General features: G+C 39.0%; 2 protein-coding genes across 7 annotated transcripts in view; one reads left to right on the top strand and one right to left on the bottom strand.

Moving 5' to 3' along the window:
* Positions 1–20317, bottom strand: part of LOC138760628 (acylphosphatase-2-like) — a 155453-nt gene extending 135136 nt beyond the window's left edge. The window contains exon 1 of one of the 2 annotated variants that reach the window (XM_069931434.1): positions 20283–20317. The gene's annotated coding sequence lies outside the window, so the exon portion shown is untranslated. The remainder of the gene's footprint in view (positions 1–20282) is intronic. The other variant, XM_069931425.1, reaches the window with a different exon arrangement.
* The window catches only part of LOC138760627 (proteasome activator complex subunit 4-like), a 190373-nt gene continuing 185425 nt past the window's right edge, over positions 19641–24588 (top strand). For 3 of the 5 annotated variants that reach the window (XR_011355761.1, XM_069931418.1, XM_069931416.1), the window contains exon 1: positions 19642–19995. Coding sequence is in view for 4 of the 5 variants with exons in the window: in XM_069931418.1 (XP_069787519.1) it covers positions 19772–19995 (224 nt within the window). In the remaining variant the exon portion in view is untranslated. Of the gene's footprint in view, positions 19996–24588 lie in introns of all 5 variants that reach the window. The other 2 variants (XM_069931420.1, XM_069931417.1) reach the window with 2 other exon arrangements.

The raw sequence follows: 24588 nt of genomic DNA, 5'->3' as shown, positions 1-24588 counted from the left end.
GTCCTCAAAGTTGTATCTTCGGCCATGTGCTGACTCAGTTCATCCAACCAGGAGGAAGAGATGTGCATTACTGTTATTATATCAAATGTGTACTCTACCTCAGCTTGCTGGATTGTGCATTTTCTGGGAACATGAGATAGCGCATTGGCTAAGTGTATTTCTTTTTCACACTTGTAAATTAAAGTCACGTTGTATTTCTGAAGCCTGAGCATCATTCTTTGTAATCGTGCAGGGGTCACATGGATTGGCTTTTTCAGAATTGTAACCAGAGGTAAGGTTACTGGTCTACCATAAATGTAACCATTAAATTTTGAGCAGGCTAAAATTACTGCTAACAACTCCTTCTCTATTTGGGTGTTTCTGGTCTCCATGGTGGTGAGTGACCTGGAAGCATAGGCCACTGGTTTCCCATCCTGCAGGCATATTGTACCCAGACCTTACTGTGATGCATCACAAGTTAGCATGCCTGGTCTGTGCACTATAGAACAGGTGGGGATGACATATGCCTTTTTAATGTGTGGAATGCATTTTGTTGTTGCTCCTGCCAGGACCAGACAACACAAAATGGCAACCTCTGATGAATAAAAGATTAATTTATTTGCTGATGATGCTTTTGTTTATACAACAGACCCTATAAATTCTTTGTGTCAATTATATATAAGATTGGGAGAATATGATGGAATATCAGGTTATATAATGAATTGGGACAAAAGTGAAATTATGCCTCTGATTAAGGATGATTATACTCAATGTAGAAAATTTGCTCGATTTAAGTGGCCATAAGATGGAATTAATTATTTGGGGATTAAGATTGATAATGGTTTAAATAATCTGTACAAATTTAATTATTTACCTTTACTTAATAAAATTAAAGAAGATTTGAATAGGTGGAATAATTTACCAATAACTTTAGTAGGTAGAGTTAATTGGGTAAAGATGAATATTTTTCCAAAGGTCAATATCTTTATCAGTCAATTTTTGATTCCCAAAAATTTTTTAACTATTTATATTCAAGTATTAGGATGTTTTTATGGAAAGGAAAGATGGCTAGAGTTTCTTTGGAAAAATTGACATGGAAGTTTGAATTGGAAGATTTGCAACTTTCCCATGTTAAGAATTGGAATTAAGATCAAATGAAATGTATTAATGAGATGTTTGATGTAGATAAAACTCTAGCTTGGGTTAAAATAGAATTGGGTAAAATAAGAGAAAATAATATCTAGGATTTTATTCATAAGTGGAATTCAAAATTGTTAATAGGCAATCGGGATATGCCTGTTTTGAAACATTTGATTGAATTATGGAATAAAATAGTTTATAAAATAGGTGGGAAAGGCCTAATCTCTTGGAAAATGTCTTTATATCAAAATATACGTCTTCCACTTTCTATGGATGATCAATTTTTTTGGGATTTGGAGTAGAATGGGTATTAAGAAAATAGAAGATTGTTTTGAAACTGACAGATTTATTACATTTGAATGAATGAAGAATAAATTTAATATCCCCAATAATACCTTTTTTGTTATTATCAAGTTAAGGCTTTCTTGGTTGATAAATTAGGTCTTAGTTTGATATTACCTAGACAGAATGATTTAGAATTATTGATTTGTAATGGCACTTCGAAAAAGTTTATTTTGGTGATGTATAAATTACTCCAGAAAGAAGCTCCTAAATTAGGAAAGCATAAATTGAGATTAAGATGGGAAGTTGTGAAATAGACAAATAAATGAGAATGATTGGATGCAATTGTTTAAAGAAATTATGACAAAGATTATTAATGTTAGGTATGGATTGGTTCAATATAATTTTTGCATCAATTATATTTAACTCAAAAATTAAAAAAATGAACTCTACATTATCAGATTTGTGCTTTAGATGTGCCCAGGAAGTTGGCTCTTTTTTGCATTCTATTTGGAAGTGTCCTAGGGTAAAAAACCTTTTGGTTCGCTGTTGGGAGTTTTTTGGAGAAAATAATAGGGGTTAAACTCTCACAGGATCCAATGATATTTTTGTTGGGTAATATTCTTCTTCTTTGGCTTGGCTTCGCGGACAAAGATTTATGGAGGGGTAATGTCCACTTCAGCTGTAGGCTCGTTTGTGGCTGACATGTCCGATGCGGGACAGGCAGACACAGTTGCAGTGGTTGCAAGGGAAAATTGGTTGGTTGGGGTTGGGTGTTGGGTTTTTCCTCCTTTGTCTTTTGTCAGTGAGGTGGGCTCTGCGGTCTTCTTCAAAGGAGGTTGCTGCCCGCCGAACTGTGAGGCGCCAAGATGCACTGTTTGAGGCGATATCAGCCCACTGGCGGTGGTCAATGTAGCAGGCACCAAGAGATTTCTTTAGGCAGTCTTTGTACCTCTTCTTTGGTGCACCTCTGTCATGGTGGCCAGTGGAGAACTCGCCATATAACGCGATCTTGGGAAGGCGATGGTCCTCCATTCTGGGTAATATTAAAGTGACCTAAATTGAGGTTAATTTTGTATCAATTTGAATTTTTATGAATTGCTTTAGCTGTTTCGAGGAAATGCATAGCCATTACTTGGAAATCTGATATAGATTTTGGAATAGAGAGATGGCACGCAGAACTTTGTAGCTGTATTCCACTTGAGAAGACAACTTATAATTTTCATAATAATTATCAATTTGGGGGGAGAATATGGAACCCATATTCAGAACATGTTGGTTTGAAAATGTAATGGACTCTGAAAGCCCATCCTGTCAGTAATCCTCGGCTCCACTATTGAGACTTAATGATATATTATTTGTTTTCTTGACATTCTCCATATGTTCTTTATTTTTCTTATTATTTTTCTTTTTTCTTTTGGTATATTCTGAAGGGGAGGAAGGGGGATTTTATATATAAACACACAAATGCTGGAGAAACTCAGCGTGTCAAAGAGTGCCTGTATGTAGCACAGTTAAAGTTGCATCACCAACGTTTCAAGCTTGAGCACAAGCCTGAAATGTTGGTGATGTATCTTTACCTTTGCTACATAAAGGCACTGTTTGACCTGCTGAGTTTCTCCAGCATTTGTGTGTCTTTTCACTTAACCAGTGTCAACAGAATCCCGTTCTATTTATTTATCTATCTCTCTATCTCTCTATCTCTCTATCTCTCTATCTCTCTATCTCTCTATCTCTCTATCTCTCTATCTCTCTATAGTTCTGTAGTTTTATTTAATATGTATATATTGATGTGGTTTTAAAATCCTTAAATAAAAAAGACTTCTCATTTTAAATGCAAGAGTTATGCCTAAGCATAGACTTCATGCCTGCAAGTGTCTTCACAGAAACCATGAAGATTGCCTATGAAAACTTCATCAAGTAGATGTTAATGGGACTGATGTTGTAGAATTGAAATGGCTATTGTCTTAAAAGGAGCAGATATCCAGGCTCAGAAACTGATAAATCTTTTGCTATTAAAACTGGTGCCAACTTGAAATCTGCGGTTCTAAGAAGGGCCATGGAGAGAGAGAGAGAGAGAGAGAGAGAGAGAGAGAGAGAGAGAGAGAGAGAGAGAGAGAGAGAGAGAGAGAGAGAGAGAGAGCTGTGTGTGTGAGAGAGAAAGAGAGAGAGAGAGAGCCATGTGTGTGTGAGAGAGAGAGAGAGAGAGAGTTTACAGCAGAAATTGGTGTTGGAAACTGCAAGATCCCATTTGAAGATGAGTTTTGAGTTCAGCCTAATCTAAATCCTTGTAGTCAATTACAAGAGGATGTGGCTGTAAAATGTGTTTCCCTTGAAATAGGGGAAAAAACTCTTTGTGGTAAACTGGAAGAAGGTTATCATTTGGAAAAACCCACACGGGGGCAAGTTTCTTTGTCAAGGCACTAAAGTGACTGATTGAAGGAGACCAGTTTGCATGTATCCAATGAATAACAAATATCTCTCTGAAACCAACAAGACCTTCCTTTGTGGTAACAATTTAAGATAAAGCACCAGAACCCAGTGAAGATCATAAATGTTAAATTCTATGCACAGTATGGAAAATTGCCTAATACCGGTGAACTTGGAGAAGTGAAAAGTGAATGATTGGACAGTGAAGCAAAGAACTTTTCTGAACACATACACATGACATACACTTAGAATTAGAAGGGGGTTAAGTTAATAGTAATAAGTTAAAGATTGATATTATTATGCATGAAGAAAATTAAAAACATTTTTGTTTAACCATGGTCCTGGTGAATTTCTATTGCTGTTGGTTTTTGGAGTCCTCTGAGCTCGTAACAAGACAATGTACTAAAGTTTACATTGGGCTTTCTAGCCAGGTGTGATTGGCAAAAAACATAGAGAATAGGAGAGATGCAATTAGTTAAAGTGATAGGCAGCTCGGGATTATCCTTGAGGACTGAACGGTGGAGTTCAGCAAAGCTGAAATCAAATCTGGGGTTGCTTTGTCTAATTTTCAGGATGCTGCTTCGTAGGCAGTAAATTTGGGAGACAAAATTAGAAGTACAGATGAATAACTTTATTACCTATTGAAGGGTTTGGATCCTTGGATAGTAGGTAGGGAAAAGGATAGATGTTACATTTCCTCTGATGTCATGGGTAGGTATGTTGAGAAGAGGAATAGATATTGACAGAAGAATGAAAAGGGAACAGTCCCTTTGTCATCTCAAAGCAGAGGGGAGATGAAAGGAAGACGCGTCTGACGTTGACACCCTGGTGAATTTGGTGAAAAATGCAGAGGATGATTTGTAGCATATGGGGTGGAAGGTAAGGACAAGAAGAGCCACGTCCTTGCTATGAGTGTGATAGGGACAGAGAGCAGAAATTTATGAAATGTAATTGACATGGTTGAGAACCCTATCAATAGCCACTTTTCCACTGGGACCCTGTTCCTGGAATTAACTGGGAATTTACTGGTATAGGATCCAGTGGAAAAGGAACATTGTCTGAATGCCGGCATCAAATTATATCATTTCACATCAGGGATTAACCACTTCCACCCCAACTCGTAGCCCCGGCATTTGCTGACGCCTGCATCCTGATAAAAACCAATGGAAAAGGAACAACAGAAAATCACTCTGATCCCCGGGGATGAGTGTGTTCAGTGGAAAAGCAATTAGTGTCCCCATTAAGTGTGGCCCAGTGGAAGCAGCACAAAGGGTTTCCTATTCTGGGACCTGCACAGCCAATTAACTGGGATGCCAGTGGAAAAGGGGCTAATAATTGTGGAAGGGAAGCCAGGAATATATGAAAGGAAGACATTTCAGTAGTTCTGGTGTGGAAAATATTGATATCAGAATCAAAACTTTTTCTTTCACAGCAGGAATTGCTTGAGTACATCTGGATAATTCCAACATTCCTTTTTATTTCAGATTTTCAACTACTGCAAAGTTCAGTATCTAATTGTAAAGGCATTGCTTTATTTCATTCACTTTTGTCAATCATTTCCCTTAGATGGATCAACTATGATTAAAATTCTTCAAGACCCTTACATAGCTGTACCACCACCATGTGCATCATTCTCTCTTGGTTGTTATTCCTATCACAGGCATTTACTTTCTTTTTTTCCAAACCTCTTTACAACTTGCACATTATTTAACATTACCTGGTTCTGATCAAAAGTTATTGACAAAACTATTGTTTCGCTCTACATCAGGGGTGTCAAACTCAAATTCACGGAGGGCCAAAATTAAAAACTTGGACTAAGTCGAGGGCCGAACTAAATATTTATTGAAAATTTTCAACAACATCTGCATGTTTTCTCTTCTTTTAACATATGTAATGTTAAACTTTTTCTTATTAAAATAAATGTTTAATAATAGTTTTGGATAAACTCTTTCCAGAAGCATTAACAAATGAGAAATAAAATATTCAATAAATAATATTTCTCTATAGAGGATTTGTCAAATGTTGCTAGTGTGCTGTCGAATAGTAAAATCTGAGGACTATTGAGAATGTGGGAGAATAACATGATTCCTGAAACAATCAAATGGGTGACTGATTGTGGGCATGAACTCTAGCAGGGTTATTTGCCATGCCCCTTTTCCATTGGTACAGATATCCTTTGATTTACACACTTTTCAAGTTTTATGCCTAATGAGCTTGTATCCAGGTGCAGGATCATTTTTAAACAGGAATATATTTATCACTGTGACATGAAACTATTGGAAGATCGTTTTATCCTGAGATTAAAGTTCATAATACTTACTCAGGCCTGTGTGCGGGAGGGCGGGGTTTGCGGGCGATCGGGTCGGACAACGACAGTGCAGGGGCATCGGCTCTCGCTGCAGGGCAGCATCTCGGCGGATCAGCGGCCCCGTCACCGTGAGTCACGGATCGGCCTGCAGCAGGGAGGGGGAATGGGCAATGGTCCTGGTGAGGTCAGGCCCGAGGCCTCCGGTTCCGGGCGCTGGGAAGCGGCCTTGGCTTCCCCTGACACCGGCCAGGCCCCAAAACCAGAGTCCACGGTGAGACCCTGCAACGTAAACAGAGGAGGTGGGGGCGATTAGCAGGCTGACGCCAATGCATTCTGGGATTTGTTGTATTACTGTGCATGAGCTATACTGGCGCGGCGGCCAGCGGGCCACCTCTAATACATTTTGAAATGATCTTGAGGGCCAAATATAATTATATCATGGGCCAAATTTGGCCCGCGGGCCAGAGTTTGACATGTGTGCTCTACATAAATGCTGCTGGACCTGCTGAGTAATACATAACTTGGACTGGAATGGTCTGTCATCTATCGGTGGAAGAAAGCCTCTCAGACCAACATCCCAAGCACCAAGGCTCTGATCAAACTCAATCAGCATGTTTGTCATATCTGTCCGCATACCTTAGACAACACTCCTGCAATAAGTACTTAACTCAAAGCTCCATTTCGGCAAGGTGCCCAAAGTGGAAGCTGCAATTTCAAACATGAATCTTACCAGATGGGAAGAGCAGGACTCCGATGGAAATGGCCGACAAGTACCTGAAGAAAAATCCCCTGAAACCCTTGGGGATGGGGAAAGGATTGGGTCCCTCCCTCCCTCAACGGGACTGTCAGACCGAGCACACTTGTGGGGTGTGCGAGGCCCACAAAGAGGTTGGCATGGGCAACAGTTGCGGGACAGCAGCGCTGAACCCCGCAGAATTCAGAGCGGTCCGACAGAAGGGGAACCGGCAAGAAATCAGCGTTGGTGCTGACAGCGGGGGAGAGTTTAATACTTACCTCTGCCCTGCAGAGCAGGGCGTCAGTTTCAGAGTCGGTGCCGACAACGGGGACATTAAATTAGAAAAGCAGATTGATGAATTGGAGAAGGAATTTCCGAAGGGAGTAACAGAAGATCAGAAGATGACTTTGACTAGATGGAAATTGTGATATAATACGTTACAGACTTATCAATTTGAATGTTTACTTAATCAAATCAAACAATGATATTATGAGTGGGGTGAGAAGGTGCATAAAGTACTTGTGTGGCAGTTAAAGAAGGAGCAAACCTCAAGGGTTATTGCTGTTAAAAAGGATTCGATAGTTACCTATAAACCTCAGGAAATCAATGAACAGTTTTATTAATTTTATAAAAAATTATATACTTCTGAGGGTAAACAGGATAATGGATCTATTGATTCTTTTTTATCTACATTAAAGTTACCAGCATTAGATGAAGAGGATATTATAGATTTGGAAGCTCCATTCACAGATTTAGAAATTAAGACCGCTATGATGGAAATGCCTAATGGTAAGTCACCAGAAGATGATGGGTTTTCGGTGGAATTTTATGAAGGTTTTTATGAAGATTTATCTTCGGTGTTTGGGAAGGTATTACAACAAATGACTGAACAGTATGAGTTACCAGAATCTCGTTCTAGTGCTTTAATTACTGTAATTCCAAAGAAAGATAGAGATCCATTAAAAGTGTCTTTGTATTGACCTATTTCTTTATTGAATGTGGACTATAAAATAATAGCTAAATTGTTAGCAAATCAGGTTGCTAAATATTTACCTAAATTGATACAGGAAGATCACATAGGTTTTATTAAAAATAGATATGCTTCAGATAATATTCTTCGACTAATTAGTTTGACCAATGTATACCGACGACAGCCCGAGTGGTTGCACTTGATGCGAAAAAAGCTTTGATACGGTCGAATGGAATTTTTTATTTAAGGTCTTGGAAAAGTTTAAATTTGGCCCTTTTTTTATTGGCTGGGTTAAACTTGATATACAAACCTGACTGCTAGGGTGGTGACAAATGGACAAATTTCATCGTTATTTAAATTAACGTATTCTACTCAACAGGTTTGTCCATTGTCACCAGGCCTATTTGCATTGGTCATTGAACTGTTAGCTCAATCAATACGGCAAAATGAGCAGACATAAGCGATGAGAGTTTTGGATGAAGAGTATAAGATTAATTTATTTGCAGATGATGTTTTGATATACTTAACAAATCCGGAACAATCTTTGCTGCATTTACGGGAATGTTTATTGCAGTATGGATCATTATCTTGGTATAAAGTTAATTGCGATAAAAGTGAAAATTTACTGGTAGGTGAAGGACATTATTCAGTTTATAAAAATGTTATTAATTTGAAATGGACAGATAAAATTAAATATTTAGGAATAATTGTGAATACTGAGTATCAATCTTTATATAAATTAAATTATGTTCCATTGTTGAAAAAGATAAAAGCAGACTTAATTAAGTGGAAAGACCTTCCGTTAACTTTAATTGGCTGGGTTAATTGTATTAAAATGAATATTTTTCCATGTATTCAATATTTGTTTCAATCAATACCGTGTTTTCTTACAAGGAACTTTTTTTCAGGATTTAAATATAGCTACTAGGGAATTTTCATGGAAAGGTAAATTACCAAGGGTAGCATTAAATAAGCTTACTTGAAAGTACACATTAGGTGGATTGCAATTACCTCATTTTCAGAATTATTATGAGGCAGCCCAACTTAAATTTATTAGTGGTTTGATGGATTTGGATTAATCTCCAAGTTGGGCTAAAGTTGAGATGGCATGTATTTCTGAAACTGCAGTAGATCAATTTATATTTCGGTGGAATATAGATTTATTATGGGAGTATAATGTGCTGATATTAAAACATTTATTGATGTTATGGACAAAAAAGAATAACACTATAGAATCAAAAGGTAAATTATTTATTTAAATGCCATTATATAATAATCAACTTATTCCTTTTTCAATATTTAATAGTCATTTAAAGAATTGGGATTTTAAGGGTATAAAAATATTGCAGGATTGTTTTGTAGGTCAATTTCTTTCTTTTATTAAATTTAAAGAGTGTTTTGATATCGCTGAAGCTTCTTTATTTGTTTATTATCAACTTCGGTCACTGGTTAAAAAAATGTATGGTAGAGAGATGGTTTTATCTGTATTGTCGGAGTTTGAGTCTTTGATTTCTTCTATGCCTGAAAAGGGTTATATTTCTGTTATGTATCAAGTATTACAAGCCAATATGGATAAGCTGGAATGGGAGAAATCTAAGTTTAAATGGGAAAATAATTTAACTTTTGCTTTTCCTGAAGTTTACTGGATGGATATGTGTCGTGATAGTGTTAGTAGATTGACAAATGCACAATATGGAATGGTTAATTATAATTTTTTGCATCAGTTATATTTAACTCCTGAGAAATTGAAAAAATATGGCCTTAGTATTCAGATTCTTGTTTTAGATGTGGTACGTGTGTTGGATTTTATTTACATGCTGTTTGGTCATGTATGTTTGTACAACCATTTTGGAAAGAAATTAAGTCAATTTTGGAAAAATTGTATAAGATTAAGTTACCATGAGATCCATCTGTTTTTTTACTGGGTTATGTGATTCCTTTAAAGGGATTGGGGTTGGATAAATTTCAAATCGCATTTGTATATTTACCATTGGCCATAGCTCGAAAATGTACAGCAAGTACATGGAAGGATAAGACAGTGATTAGTATAATGCAATGGCATAATGAAATGGAAGCTTGTATTGTTAAGGATAAAATTACTTATGTTTTGCATGATAATTATTCTTTTTTTGTTAATAAGTGGTCACTATATTTGGACTATATGCATTTAGATGTAATTTGATTTATTTTATTCTTTAGTTTTTCTTTATATATTTCTTTGGCTTTCCTAAGAGAGCTGGCTGAAGGGGTGGGGGGTTGTTTTTGTTTCTCTTTTTATTTTCATATATATAAAAATTTTGTTGTGAAATGTATTTTGTATATTTACCAATAATTTTTCAATATATAAAGTTTGGGAAAAAAACAGGACATTTCCCTACGTTTGGCAGAAGGAAGTGAAAATATTTTGATAGGGGGTGACTTTAATTTATCCCTGGATCCTGTATTGGACTAGTCCACAATATGTATAACTAGAACTAGAGTGGCGAAAGCCACCATTGACTGAATGAGAGAGTTGAATTTAATAGATGTGTGGCATAGAATGCATCTGAGAGAGAGAGAGACTACTCATTCTACTCGAAACAACATGACTCCTAATTTAGAATAGATTTCTTTTCAGCTTCAGCCCATTTAGAGGATAGGATCATGGAAGCTGAGTACAGAGTGAGACTTCTCTCAGACCACTCCCCCTGGTCTTGACTATAGACAAGCCAGATAAGCAGGACACAGCATACAGGTGGCATCTTAACACTTTGCTATTGAGAAAGCCAGAGTTTTGTAGCTTTATAAGATCTCAAATAACTCAGTTTTGTGAGGACAACTGCCTCTCTATGCCAGGTAAATTTCTTCTATGGGACACTCTCAAGGTGTACTTGAGGAGTCAGATAATTGGGTATACGAAAAAAAAAACTATATAATGGAAGTGGAGGAATTGGAAAAGGATATTACCCAATTAGAGAAGGATGTTCAGGAATCAGGCTGAGAAGACCATTACAGAGCTCTCACAAATAAGAAATTGGAATATAATATGCTTCACATGTATAATGTGGAAAAGGTTATTATGAGGTCGAGACAAAAATATTATGAGTTGCGGGAGAGAGCATGCCATTTGAGGGCAGAACAAGCCTCTAGAACAATTAATGCAATATGAATGGGAAATGGCCAGGTCTTGTACAAACTAAAGGAAATTAATGAGACCAGGGAATTTTATGAAGGATTATATAAACCTGAATTGTCTGGGAATATCAATCAAGAGGACAAGTTCATGGCCAGATTAGACCTTCCTTGCCTGAGCCCAGAGGATCAGGCAGGATTAGATCTTCCTTTTACTGAGGAAGAACTGGGTAAAGCATTGAGTGCTCTGTAAACAGTCAAGTCTCCGGGGGAGGACGGGTTCCCGCCTGAGTTCTATTGAGAATTTAAAGACTTATTAATGTCTCTTTATATGGAGGTGATAGACCAGGCTAGGGAAACAAGGTCTCTGCCGGAATCTTTTGCAGTGGCAATTTTTAAGATGATTTTGAAGAAGGGTAAGGATCCTCTTATGCTCTCTTCCTATAGGCCAATTTCTCTGCTGAATACCAATCACAAGATCCTTGCCAAAGCCCTGGCAAATAGATTGGCATTGCCTTTGCCGAAATTGATAAATAAAAATCAGACAGGCTTTGTGCAGGGAAGGCAGGCAGCAGATAATATTGGCAGATTGCTGAGTATTATGCATCTGGCACAATCTAGAAATGAGAAGGGTCTGGCCATCTCCTTGGATGCAGAAAAGACCTTTGATAGACTGGGGTGGGAATTTTTATTCAAGGTGCTAGAGAAGGCAGGGCTGGGACCAATTTTTCAAAGCTGGATTAGAGCACTATACCATGTGCCCAAAGTGAAAATTGTAACCAATGGGCAGGTCTCTCCAGCCTTCCTACTTTCCAGATCTATTAGACAAGGGTGCCCACTCTCACCAGCTCTCTTTGTGCTGGCAATAGAATCGTTGGCAGAAGCCATTCATCAGGATCCAGCCATCAAAGGTAATAGAGTGGGCCAGGAGGAACACAAAATTAATTTGTTTGCTGATGACGTATTGATATATTTGACAGACCCTGCGACTTCTCATGAGGTACCTGCATGAGGTACTGGAGAACTATGGGGAATGGTCTGGGTATAAGATCAATTGGGATAAGAGCGAAGTGATGCCTCTCACTGAAGGTAATTATAGTCAATTTAAAGGAATTAGTAATTTAAAGTGGCCACAGAAAGGGATCAAATACCTAGGAGTTAATATTGATAGTGACCTGAATAATTTATATAAGTTAAATTATGCCCCCTTGCTGGGAAAAGTTGAGGAGGACTTAAAGAGGTGGATGCCCCTGCCTATCACACTGGTGGGCAGGGTCAACTGCATCAAAATGAATGTGTTGCCAAGATACCAATATCTTTTCCAAACATTGCCTGTGCTGTTGCCCCAGGGTTTCTTCAAACAGTTATCACATATGGTTAGGAGGTTTCTTTGGAATGGTAAGGTACCAAGGGTCTCTATGGAAAAATTAACATGGGTCTATGGTTTAGGTGGATTGAGATTGCTGGACTTCAAAAAATATTATTGGGCGGCTCCGTTGAGATACACTGCCTCCCTTTTTCAGGGAGGAGATGTACCATCCTGGGCACAAATTAATCTGCACATGGTGGGTGAGAAGATAGCACAGGATTTTATTTATAAATGGGACATTAAATTGTTGACAGGGAAGAAATGCAGCCCCATATTAAAACAAGTGATTAGTATCTGGGCCAAAATTAACCAGTGTTTGGATATTAAAGTGGGTGTTGACCCCAAAAATGCCCTTGACTCTGAATAAATTAATACCACTGACAGTGGGTAACAGGATTCTGAACATCTAGCTCTGCAAGGGAGTCAGGTGTATAGAGGACTGTTAAGGGCAAAGGCAATTAATGTTGTTTGAACAGTTCAAAAATAAATATGATATACCAAATAAAACATTCCAGTGCTATCTTCAAATAAGGTATTTTCTTTGGGATGTATTAGGTCCAGGTATGGTCCTACCTCATTGCAGTAGCAAAGAGCCCCTGATTTGTAGAGGGAACGGCAAGAAATTTCCAATCAGAAGGACCCAAACCGGGTCTTCATAGGTTGAGAGAAAGATGGGAATTGGACTTGGGTATTATAATTGATGAGAGGTGCTGGTCCGACCTATGCCGGGAAAGCATGACCATGGTCATTAATGCAAGGTACAGGGTGGTCCAGTATAACTTATTGCACCAATTGTACATAATGCCACAGAAAATCAATAGATCAAAACCAGAACTCCCAGATCAATGCTTTAGGTGCGGTGTTGCAACCGGGATGTTCATGCATGCAACCTGGTTATGTGCCAAGGTGAGGCCCTTTTGGGTAGATCTAATCCAAGTCCTGGAGAAATTTATAGGTAAACATTTCCCTCAAGACCCAGAGTTGTTCCTGTTGGGAAATGTATTGGACATAAGGCTTACAATGAAGCTGTCTAAATTTCAAATCCAATTTGTGTTAATTGCATTGGCGGTGGCCAGTAAGTGCATTGCAGTGACTTGGAAGTCCGACTCTATTCTTAGTATTGAGTGATGGAACAAGGAAATGCAAAGTTGTGTTCCCCTGGAGAAAATAACTTACAATCTGAGAAACAAGTATAGCACCTTTCAGAAGATTTGACAGCCAAACATCCTCTACATAGGTGCATGGAAGTGATTGTTTTACCATTCCCTGCTGCGGTTCCCTCTCTCCCGCACTGATCCCAATCAGGGAAAGTCAAGAATAAGCACCGACCCGGAAGCCATCTGTTGAGCCGTGATAGTCCCTGTTTCTTTTTTATTATTTGTACTCTTATTCATTTCCTTAATGTGTTATTTTTATTGACATTGTAGTATGAATGAATGGTTTAGTTTGGTAGATGGGGGAGGGGGTGGGTAATGATGTGGGCTTGTATATATAGTCATAGAGAAAAGGAGTACATGTACATGTATACAAGATTGTGAACTGTCATCATTGGCAGGACATGGTCTATGACTGTACTAGCCTGTGTGAAAAATTATAAATAAAATATTAAAAAAAAAAGAATGCCTATAAGGACTTCATGTAGGCATTAATTGGACATGCTGTGGAGTAATGGATTACTGTTTTGGAAAGCAAGAGATGAATTAACTCAGAAGATTGGGTCCTGTGCCGCAGTCTGAGTGCAGTTTGCTGTTCTAAGAGTGTCATGTGATTTTCTGCGAGAGAAAAAGAGAGAGAGAGAATTCTACAGTTCAGCAGCAGCAGCTGGGACTGGAACAGGACAAGCTGGCAAGCTTGTGGAAAAAAAAAAACAATTTGAAGACGGGTTGTGAGTTCTTAGTTCAGCCTGATCAAAGCCCTTGTGGGCCATACAAGCGGAGATGGTTGGCTGTATAATGTTTCCCTTGAAATAAGGGAAACTGAAAGGAACTCTGTGGTGACCTGAAAGAAAGAGGTTATCATCTGGAAAACCATGATGGAGCAAGTTTCTTCAGTAAGTCACTGAAATGGCTAATCAAAAGGAATTGGTTGTGTATGTCCAATGAGCAACAAGAACCTATCTGAGCAGTAAATATTTACTTTTCAAGCACCAAAGCCTGGTGAAGATTCATAAATGTTAAATTCTGTGCACAGTATAAGAATTGCTTGATATCAGTGAACTTCGAGGAGTGAGATTGGACTATTTTAAGATGAGGTCAAACATTTTTTAAAAGTACTAAAACAACTATCACTTTTGTTTTTTAAATAAAAAAAGGATCATGAAGATGGATCCTATTAGAAGTTTAGTTAATTGAAGTGGAAAAATAAGATTATAATCAATTCAAGTAATATCATTTGGATAAACAAAAACATTGTAAGCTGTGGCATTTACATTGTATGTTTTTCATTGTCAATTAGAATATTATCTCATTTTATAAAATGAAATATGAGGTTGATGAAAGTTGTACGAAGCGGATTTAATTGAGAGAAACATGGCTCCCTCAACATCTGACTCCAAAAGCATGATAAATTCAAGATCATTGTATTTATTATGGACAGTTACCAATAATAGCCTTCAACTTGTGTTCAATCTATTTTCACAAGCAACCTAACCAAATCATAAAAGAATTTGTGGAGTGTGTTGTTTTTCTTCAATCAGTATGTTGAAGAAACATTGCTACTTTAAAAAAAAATCAGCCAAGGGAGATAAAATACTTACTTTAGCATTCTTCATGCATGAAGAAGATAAGTTTTTCTCTCTTTACCAACCTCTTACAAAATAAACTTAACTGCTACCCTCAATTAATTTGGTCTGTAAACCATGTCTGGTGCCATGTATATACTATATGGAGCCATCTTAATTTCCGATACTGCTGAAATTTGCATTTACACATGGATGTTTTTCCAATGTGTGTTGAGTCATACATTGAACATAAAAATAGTTGGACAAGTAGAATGTAAATCAAGAAATTAAAAGTTGTGGCAGCTCGCCTAAGTGCAGTTCGAACCATCTCAGAAAGTCAGCTCTGACTGCGAACCTTCGGCCAGAAGGTGATGTCATTTCTGCCCTGTGGCATGCGGAAGTTCCTGGGAGGAATGTTTAAAATGTGCATGTGCATATGAACAAGTAAATGGTCTTCCAAGTGGATGCCACAAGTCAGACTCCTTTCTCTCCCTGCAACACAGTGCAACTACATGTGCTTATTACAAGGTTAATGTATTAATCTTATTAACTGGGTAAATGATATTTTCTGTAACATTGTGAAATACATTGAAATATTTCTATTCTAGATTAATAATTGCAGGATTAGAACCATAAAATAATTGAGCATTACAGCACAGAAACAGGACTCTTCAGCCCTTCTAGTCTGTGCTGAACCATTTTTCTGCCTAGCCCCACTGACTTGTAAGGAGTCCATAGCCCTCCATACTTCTCCCATCCATGTACCTGTCCAAATTCTTCTTAAAAGTTAAAATTGAGTCAGCATTCATGACTTCAGCTGGCAGCTCGTTCCATGCTTCCACCACTCTCTGGATGAGGATGTTCTCTCTCATATTCCCTCTAAACTTTTCCCCTTAACCCATGTCCTCTGGTTTGTTTCTCACCTATGCTCAGTGGAAAAAGCCTATCTACATTTACTCTGTCTGTACCCCTCATAATTTTAAATATCTCTATCAAATCTCCCCTCATTCTTCTATGCTTGAGGGAATAAAGTCCTAACCTGTTTAACCTTTCCCTGTAACTCAGTTCCTGAAGACCGGGCAACATCCTAGTAAATTTCTCTGCACTCTCTCTATCTTATTGATAACTTTCCTGTAGTTAGAACCAGAACTGCACACAATGCTCCAAATTTGGCCTCACCAACGTCTTACAACTTCACCATAACATCCCAATTCCTATACTCAGTGCTTTGATTTGTGAAGGCCAGTATGCCAAAAGTTCCCTTTACAACCCTATCTGCCTGTGATACCGCTTTCAAGGAATTGTGTATCTGTATTCTCAGATCTCTCTGATTTACCATACTCCTCAGTGCCCTACTATTTACTGTGCATGTCCTTTCTTGGTTTGTCCTTCCAAAATGCAACACCTCACACTTGTGTGGATTAAATTCCATCTGGTATTTTTCCAGCTGGTCAAGATCTCTCTGCAAGCTTTTAAAACCTTCTTCTCTGTCCACAATGTCTCCAATCTTAGTGTCACCTGTGAACTTGCTGATCCAATTTATCAAATTATCATCCAAATCATTGATATAGATGACAAACAACAATGGTCCCAGCACTGATCCCTGAGGCACACCACTAGTCACAGGCCTCCAGTCTGAGAACCAATCATTCACCACTACTCGCTGGCTTTTCCCACCCAGCCATTGTTGAATCTAGTTTATTACTTCATAATGAATACTTGGTGTATGAACCTTTCTAACCAACCTCCCATATTGGACCTTGTCAAAAGCCTTACTAAAGTTCATGTAAACAATATCCACAGCCTTTCCTTTGTCAACTTTCTAGGTAACCTCAAAAAAACTCTACAAGATTGGTTAAACACGACTGACCATGCATAAAGCCATGATCACTATCCCCAATCTGTTTCTGGCTATCCAAATAATTGTATATTGTAGCAGCTACTACGTTAGAGTTACTAAAGAAATACAAACACACGGCAGAGTAGTCAACTCAGACTGATTTATTCAGTGTTTACAGGCTTCTTTTATATACTGTGTGTTCCGGGTTTCACAGGACAAGGTGGGATGTCACTATGAGATTGCTGCTGACCCACGGGACCGGCAGGTTTAAATCTAGCCTTGTAAGTGTCCCGCGCCTTCTGGCAGGAGACTCAATAGCTCAATGTGCTGTTCCTCAGCACTCAGTATACCTAGCGTGCAGTCCATTAGGTGAGTAGGCAGATGTCCCTAGCTGTTGATCCATGGGACCGGCAGGTTTAAATCTAGCCTTGTAAGTGTCCCGCGCCTTCTGGCAGGAGACTCAATAGCTCAATGTGCTGTTCCTCAGCACTCAGTATACCTAGCGTGCAGTCCATTAGGTGAGTAGGCAGACGTCCCTAGCTGTTGATCCATGGGACCGGCAGGTTTAAATCTAGCCTTGTAAGTGTCCCGCGCCTTCTGGCAGAAGACTCAATAGCTCAATGTGCTGTTCCTCAGCACTCAGTACACCTAGCGTGCAGTCCATTAGGTGAGTAGGCAGATGTCCCTATTAGGATTTTGCACGCCTGCAGAACTGTGCCGGCAACAGTTCGCATTGCCGCGCTGTGCACCCGCTCGGCCTGCTACATCATATGCAGCGCCTGTATTATGGTCTGCAGGCCCACAGAACCGGGGCAGCGACAGTTCACGTTGCCGTGCTGTGCAACCGCTCGGCCCACTACACGGCTGCTACATCATCCCATATCTTAGAACAACTTCCAATTAATTTACCAACTACTGATGTCAGGCTCACTGAAGTCACAGGGTGGTGAAGGAGACCACTGGGGGCAGAAACTGCTCAGTGGTGCCCCCCTTCAAGTGGTTCCCAGGGCACATGCCATACTTGCCTCCCCCTAGATACGCTCCTGATCAAAACTGCTTATACCACAACCTGTACCAGACAGGCTGTACTCAAAGTAGGAGTAAATTTGTTTGACAGTAATGGGAAGTCATATAGTAGTAACAGACTATTTTTCCATTTACCCAGAGGTAGCAAAACTGCAGTCAACATCCAGCAAAGCAGTTATCACTTTCATGAAAAATGTGTTTGTGAGGCAAGGAGTTCCTTGTGAAGTAATATCAGATAATGGTCCTCAATTTTCGAGCTATGAATTTGAGCCCTTTGCTAATATTTAGGGGTTTGGACATATAACATCTCCCAAAGTCTTAAGGCCTAGCAGAGAGTTCTGTCAAGGTGGTGAAGAGCCTCATGAAGAAAGTGCATGATGGACGAGAGGATTTCCACATAAGTATAATGGTTCACAGAAATGTGCCACTGCAGAATGGGCTTTCTCCTGCCCAAACGCTGATGGGTCGATGCATACATACCAACCTTCCATGCATGAAAATCTGTTGACACCTTAAGGACCACACAAGGTCAAACAGGCTAAGGTGGAAGAGAAAGTAAAACAGAAACAGTATCTTGATAAGACTGCAAAAAGCCTATCAGCCCTGAAGCCTGGAGTTCAAGTGTGAATCTGAGATCACAATTCTGGCACATGGTCCCTGTAAGGATATGTGCAAGAGGAAATGGATCCACATTTCTACCAGATGCAGAAAGAGAGAGGGACAAAAATGAGAAGGAACCACATGGATCTACAACTACAAGCTCCAACCCATGGTTGTGTACACAAAAGGGTCCAGCACTTGTAGAAAAGGAATATGTTCAGAGTTCTCAGAAAGACAAATACTCCCTGTTCGCGGCAGCACATATCCCCCTCCCCCCCATCCATGTGATGAATTCCCACCAAGATATTACTGTATTTGCCTTAATCATTTATTTTAGGTGCACCACTTCTAAACATCCGCTGTGGCACAGGGTGCCTTTCTCTGGTGCTGCATCTTTGAAAATGGGCTCGCTTAGCTTCCTATTTCAAAGAACGGAACGTGGGGGTTCAGCGGTATATATTGTTCCATCTAAATTAGCGTTAAACCGGGGTTCCAACTGCACTCACGCAGCAAACGCAAGCAATACAGTGGTGGAAACACAAACCAGGCCAACAAACCATCTCCAGCTGCAAGACTGACTACAGAATGCAAACACCCTTGTTTATAGACATAGTATTGTGGGGTTTTTTAACCTTTTTTTTTAAAAAAGGGGAAAGATCCGTGATGTGTGTATAACAAAGAACTACATCTCCCAGTAGGCAACGCGCGCGGTTGGCGCAGGAACAAAGGGGACGACGGCAGAAGTCGAGGGCATTGGTTCAAGCAGCTCCAGAAATAGAGTTGTTTAAGCATTAAACCCACGCAAGGTTGTTCTTCTTCGAGGAACAAATATAACACCCACAATCCCGGAACGTCCTATTCCAAATCCTCTGCTTTTGAGGATCTCTGCCTCAAGATCTCAGCACCGTATCTGCTCCCCACACGTTGATGGGCCAACTTCACCGGAATCCCCTGTTCGCACATTCGTCAAACCCTTTTTTTTTTTGCTGCTCCTTCAAATCCTTGATTTCTCAGACCCCCTTTCCCATGCACTTGGGTCCCTTGTGTTGAAGTCCTCCGTGCCTGCCCTCCCCCCCCCCACCTCCCCCCTCCAGGCCGGCCCGCTCCGTCAGCGGATCAGACACCGGAAGTGAGTCAGAGGGAGCTGGGTGGCAGTGAGCGGCTGCTGGCACCGTCATTCTGTCAGACATTCGGGGACTCGGGCGCCGGGGCCTCGACGCCTTCACGTCGCGATCCAGGAGGAGAAGGCCGGGGTCTCAAAATGACCTACGAGAAAGAGGGCAGCGAGTGGCGGAGACGGAGGGAGGACGTGCTGGGCTTCAGGCCGCAGAAGGAGATCCCGTACAACCAGCTGCTGCCCTACGCGCAGCACTTAGACCGCGAGTCAGCTGAGATCCTCGGGCAGATCAAGGCCAACCTTGGCCGGGCCGTGCAGCTGCGAGAGCTATGGCCCGGACTTTTATTCTGGACCAGAAAACTTTCAACGTGAGTGAGTGTACGGGTCTTCGTCTTCATTTTGTAGTCATGTCGACGTTAGCCTCCTTGATCCTAATCTCTTTTTAAGACAAAATTGTTGGTGCGGTGTTAGGAATCCAATAGGGCCTCGCCGGTCCCCTTTCCGCTCGGCCCCGCAAGAAGCCAATATTAATAAAGCCTTAAAGTAGAATCCAAGGGAAACCAACTCTTGGTTGCGATACCACAAAGAGGGTCGGGACCCAGTTAAACGCATAGGGATGAAAAATAAAGGATCTTCAATAAATTGTTTTGCCGACCTTGTCCCCAGATGAAACGTCAAGTTGCCTCGAGAGTCGCAGCTGACTGTGAGATGACACTTTGTCTGTTGACGGAGATTGAGGTGTGTTGCCAAGGGAAGCGCTGAGACATAAACAGCTATTTGGAGTAAGGTTCAGAGTGGTGCGGCACCCACATTTCAAATTCAATATATAATTTGGTCTGTCTCTTTGTGATTTGCAACTGTGAAGTAGATTTTGGGGCAACCTTAATCGAAAGTTTGAGTCGAAGTGCTTAGTCATGGTACTGTAAGATCAAAAGTATGTGATTGGATCCAAAAGCCACATGATGTTTGGTTTGAAGTGTTATTTCTGTAAATTTTGTAGTTCTCGAGACATTATGAAAATAAATCTATGAGAAATCTCTATGAGCTACTTTTTACTTTTGTTTGTTTCTTTAAAAAAAACACCAAGGATATTTAAGAAATAGAGATGCCAGCGTAGTGATCTGTAGCTGTGAGAATGTCGCAGAAGGCCTCTGACAAAGTCTGGGGAACTTAATTCCCTTTGCTGGCATGTTTTTTTACATATAAGGGAATCAGTCTTCCAGCAAGAACTAATGACTAACTATAATATTGTTTTAGGTTGGACATGTATAGAAATATGAACAAGAAGTTATCCATATTTCACAGGGAAGGGGAGCTAGTCAATCTACATGCCTATGTATTTTAGATACTTAAAGAATGTGTCCTGTTTCCCTCTTAGATTGTAAGTGATTTTCTCCAAGGGAATGCAATTCTGCATTTCCTTATTCCACTGTGTGGTATTTAATGGGGAGTTGAAATGCCACTTGAATTATTATAAAAACCTGTCCTAGTAGGGAAAGGATTGGAGTTCAGAAAATGGGCACAGACAATGTACTTGTTTTCTTTTTAGCCCTTTTTTGTTTTGTTTTATTTTAGTTTTTTTCTTTTGTTTCTTGGGATATTTAGTTAATTAGGTTGTTCCTTTTTTAGGTCTTTGATGGGGTCTCTGAACTCCACTAGTATTTGTATATGGCTATGTGTTTGGGGGCAAGGGGGAGGGAAACAAAATGCAGACTCTATGCATTCCATGAATGTTAAAAAAGATTGTATTGATCGTCGAAATTACTTAATGAGTCTGTAAAAAAAAATCAAAATAAAATATTCAAAAAAATACAAGAAATGATCATATAATTTACAAAAATGAGCAAAATAGTTTCTTTCTTTTTTATCTACCAAATCTTGTAAAATGGATTAGTATTATTCACCATTTCTCAACCTGTGGTCTGTGGATCACTGGTGGCTTGTTACGGGTGGTATGCACAAAAGCAAGTACTACTTTTTTTTCAATCTTTTTATTAATCATATTATAGGTAAACAATACTTGAGGAGATTAGGAATACATAATCGAAAAGGGGAAAAAAATCACTATATTACCTCATAACATATTGCATTACATCATAATTAACGAATATGTTCTCATCTCCTCTAACTGAAATCTTGAAGAAAAAAAAGGCAAAAAAAAGAAAAACACTGAGCAGTCTATCCTGAGAATTTATGAATAAAAATTAATCATCTGGTCTTCATCAACAAGGAGAAAAGAAGTAAAATTAAATAAAAATAATTATACCAAGTCATGTAGAAATAATTTATGAAAGGTTGCCAAGTCTCTTCAAATTTAACAGAAGTATCAAATGTACGACTTCTAATTTTCTCTAAACTTAAACTTTACATATTGTGAGAGAACCATTGAGTCAAAGTAGGTGGATTAGAATCTTTCCATTTAAATAAGATATCTCTTCTAGCCAACAATGTAGAAAAGACTACAACCCGATATGTGAAAGTGGGAACTCATCCCACTTTGAGAACTGTAACTCCAAAAAGAGCAATCAATGGGTTAAGTTGCAAATTGATATCCAGTATTGCTGACAAAGTCTTAAAATATCTATCCAATACCCCTCCAACATAGGGCATGACCAAAACATCTGAGTTACAGAAGCCACTTCTGATTTACATCTATCACAAATAAGGCTAACATTAGAAAAAATATGGGCCACTATCTTTCGACATATGAGCCCAATATACCTCTTTAAACTGAATCAAAGAATGACAAGGAAATATTGAAGAGGTTTTAACCAATCCAGAAATCTTCTATGTTTCCTCTGAAAGATGTAACTGAAGTTCCTTTTCCCAGTCCTTTTCAATTTTGTCATTAGAATTTGATTGCAATCCTAAATGTTACCTATTAAACCCTTATAAAAAGGTTTCAAATGAAAAATAGTATCAACCAAATCTGGTTGGTATGATGTTATAAAGTTAGACAACAAAATATTTAGAAAATGTCTAATTTAGAAGTACAGGTACACGATCCTTTATCCGGAACCCTTGCGGGACAGAGTGTTCCGAATTTCGGATTTTGGAAAGCCCACCCGAATTGTGATGCTGTATCCACCCCCACCCCCCTCCAGTCGCCGCTCCCTCAGCCGCCCAGCTGCCTCCCCCGACCATGGTCCCTCAACCGCCCGGCAGTCTCCCCCGGCCGCCTTCCCTGACTGCTGGTCCCTTGGCCGCCTCCCCTGACTTCGGCCGCCCAGTCGTCACCTTGGACCGCCTCCCTGACTGCCCGGCAGTCTCCCCCGGCTGCCTCGCCTAGCAGTCTCCCCCGGCCGCCTCCCCTGACCGCCGGCCCCTCGGCCGCCTCCCCTGACCGCTGGTTCCCACTTGCCGGATTTTGGAGCTTTCTGGATTTTTGATGTCCAGTTAAAGGATCGTGTACCTGTATTTAAAAATGTGACATAGGTATATTTATTAGATAATTGTTCAAAAGACATTAAGACATCTATTAAAAAATCTAGAAAAAAAACAATTCCTTTAACTTTCCAAACAGAGATGGCTTGATCAATTATAGAAGGTTGAAAAAAAATAATTGAGAAATGGTGCTGGATAAAATAAATTTGTTTCAAGTCAAAGAATTTCTGAAATTGAAACCAAATCCATAATATATGTTTAAATATTGGGTTAAAAGTGTGTCTACTAATCTTAGAAAGTGTAAAAGGAAGAGCTGCTCTCTGTAAAGAGGCTACTGAATGCCTCTGAACAGAATTCAGTTCCAAATCTACCCAATGAGGGTGTTCAAATTTATCAGAATAGTAGATCTAGAATATAATATAGCAGATGTTAACTGCCCAATAATAGAATCTAAGATTAGGTAAAGCCATTCCACCATCTTTCTTTAATTTCTTCAGATGGAATTTACTCAATCTGGGATTATTTTTATTCAAAATATAAGATATTTTAGAGTCAATAATGTTAAAAAAGGATTATAGAATAAAAACTGAGATTGCTTGAAATAAATACAAAATTTAGTTAAGATTGTCATCTTAATAGCATTAATACAACTTATTAAAGATAAAGCCAATGGAAGAAAGTTAAGTTTATATAGATCTTTAAATATTTTGGTAATTTTAACCCCAAGATAGCTAAAATGGTCTTTAATCACTCTAAAAGGTGTGTGATTATAAACAGGTACATGCATGTTTATTGGGAATAATTCAATCTTATAAAGATTCAATTTATATCCGGGAAACTGTGAAATTGGGAAAGCAGACAACATTGGATCTGAAATATATACTAAATGATCATCTGTATATAAAGATACTTTGTGAATCCCATCTCCTCTATTAATTCCCCAGATGTCACTGGAATCCTGAAGTGCTATTGCTGGGGGTTCCAAAGCTAAATTAAATAGTAAAGGGCTAAGAGGACAGCCCTGTCTCGATTCTTGAAATAACCTAAAAAGTGAAGATTTTTGATTGTTTGTAATTACAGCAGCAGCTGGATCTTGATAAAGCAAATTAATCCAAGAAATAAAACCCAAGGCCAAAATTAAATCTTCTCAAAACTTCAAACAGTTATTTCCATTCCACTCTATCAAAAGCCTTTTCTGCATTCTGGAGTTTGAAGCAATAGGGAATAAATCATATTCATTAATCTATGGATATTAAAGTATGAATATTGATCCTTTATAAATCCTGTTTGGTCTACAGAGATACTCTGAGGAAGAATATTTTCCAATCTATTAGCTAAAATCTTGGAAAAAAAAATTTGAATCAACATTCAGTAATGATATTGGTCTGTAGGAAGTGCAATCAGAAAAGAATTAAGGAAATTGATGCTTCATAAAATATCCGTGGCAAAGTTCTGGAAAGATTAGTATCACTAAATACCTTACAAAGTTGGTGGGTTGGGGGGGGGGGGTAACTCAGCGGTATAACCATCAGGACATGGCACTTTACCAGAATGAAGGGAATAAATTACTTTTAAAA

The sequence above is a fragment of the Narcine bancroftii genome, chromosome 4 (assembly GCF_036971445.1).
Source record: "Narcine bancroftii isolate sNarBan1 chromosome 4, sNarBan1.hap1, whole genome shotgun sequence".
Classification (NCBI taxonomy): Eukaryota; Metazoa; Chordata; class Chondrichthyes; order Torpediniformes; family Narcinidae; genus Narcine; species Narcine bancroftii.
Note: the sequence above shows the minus strand (reverse complement) of the source record. Positions and strands in the feature narration are given on the sequence as shown.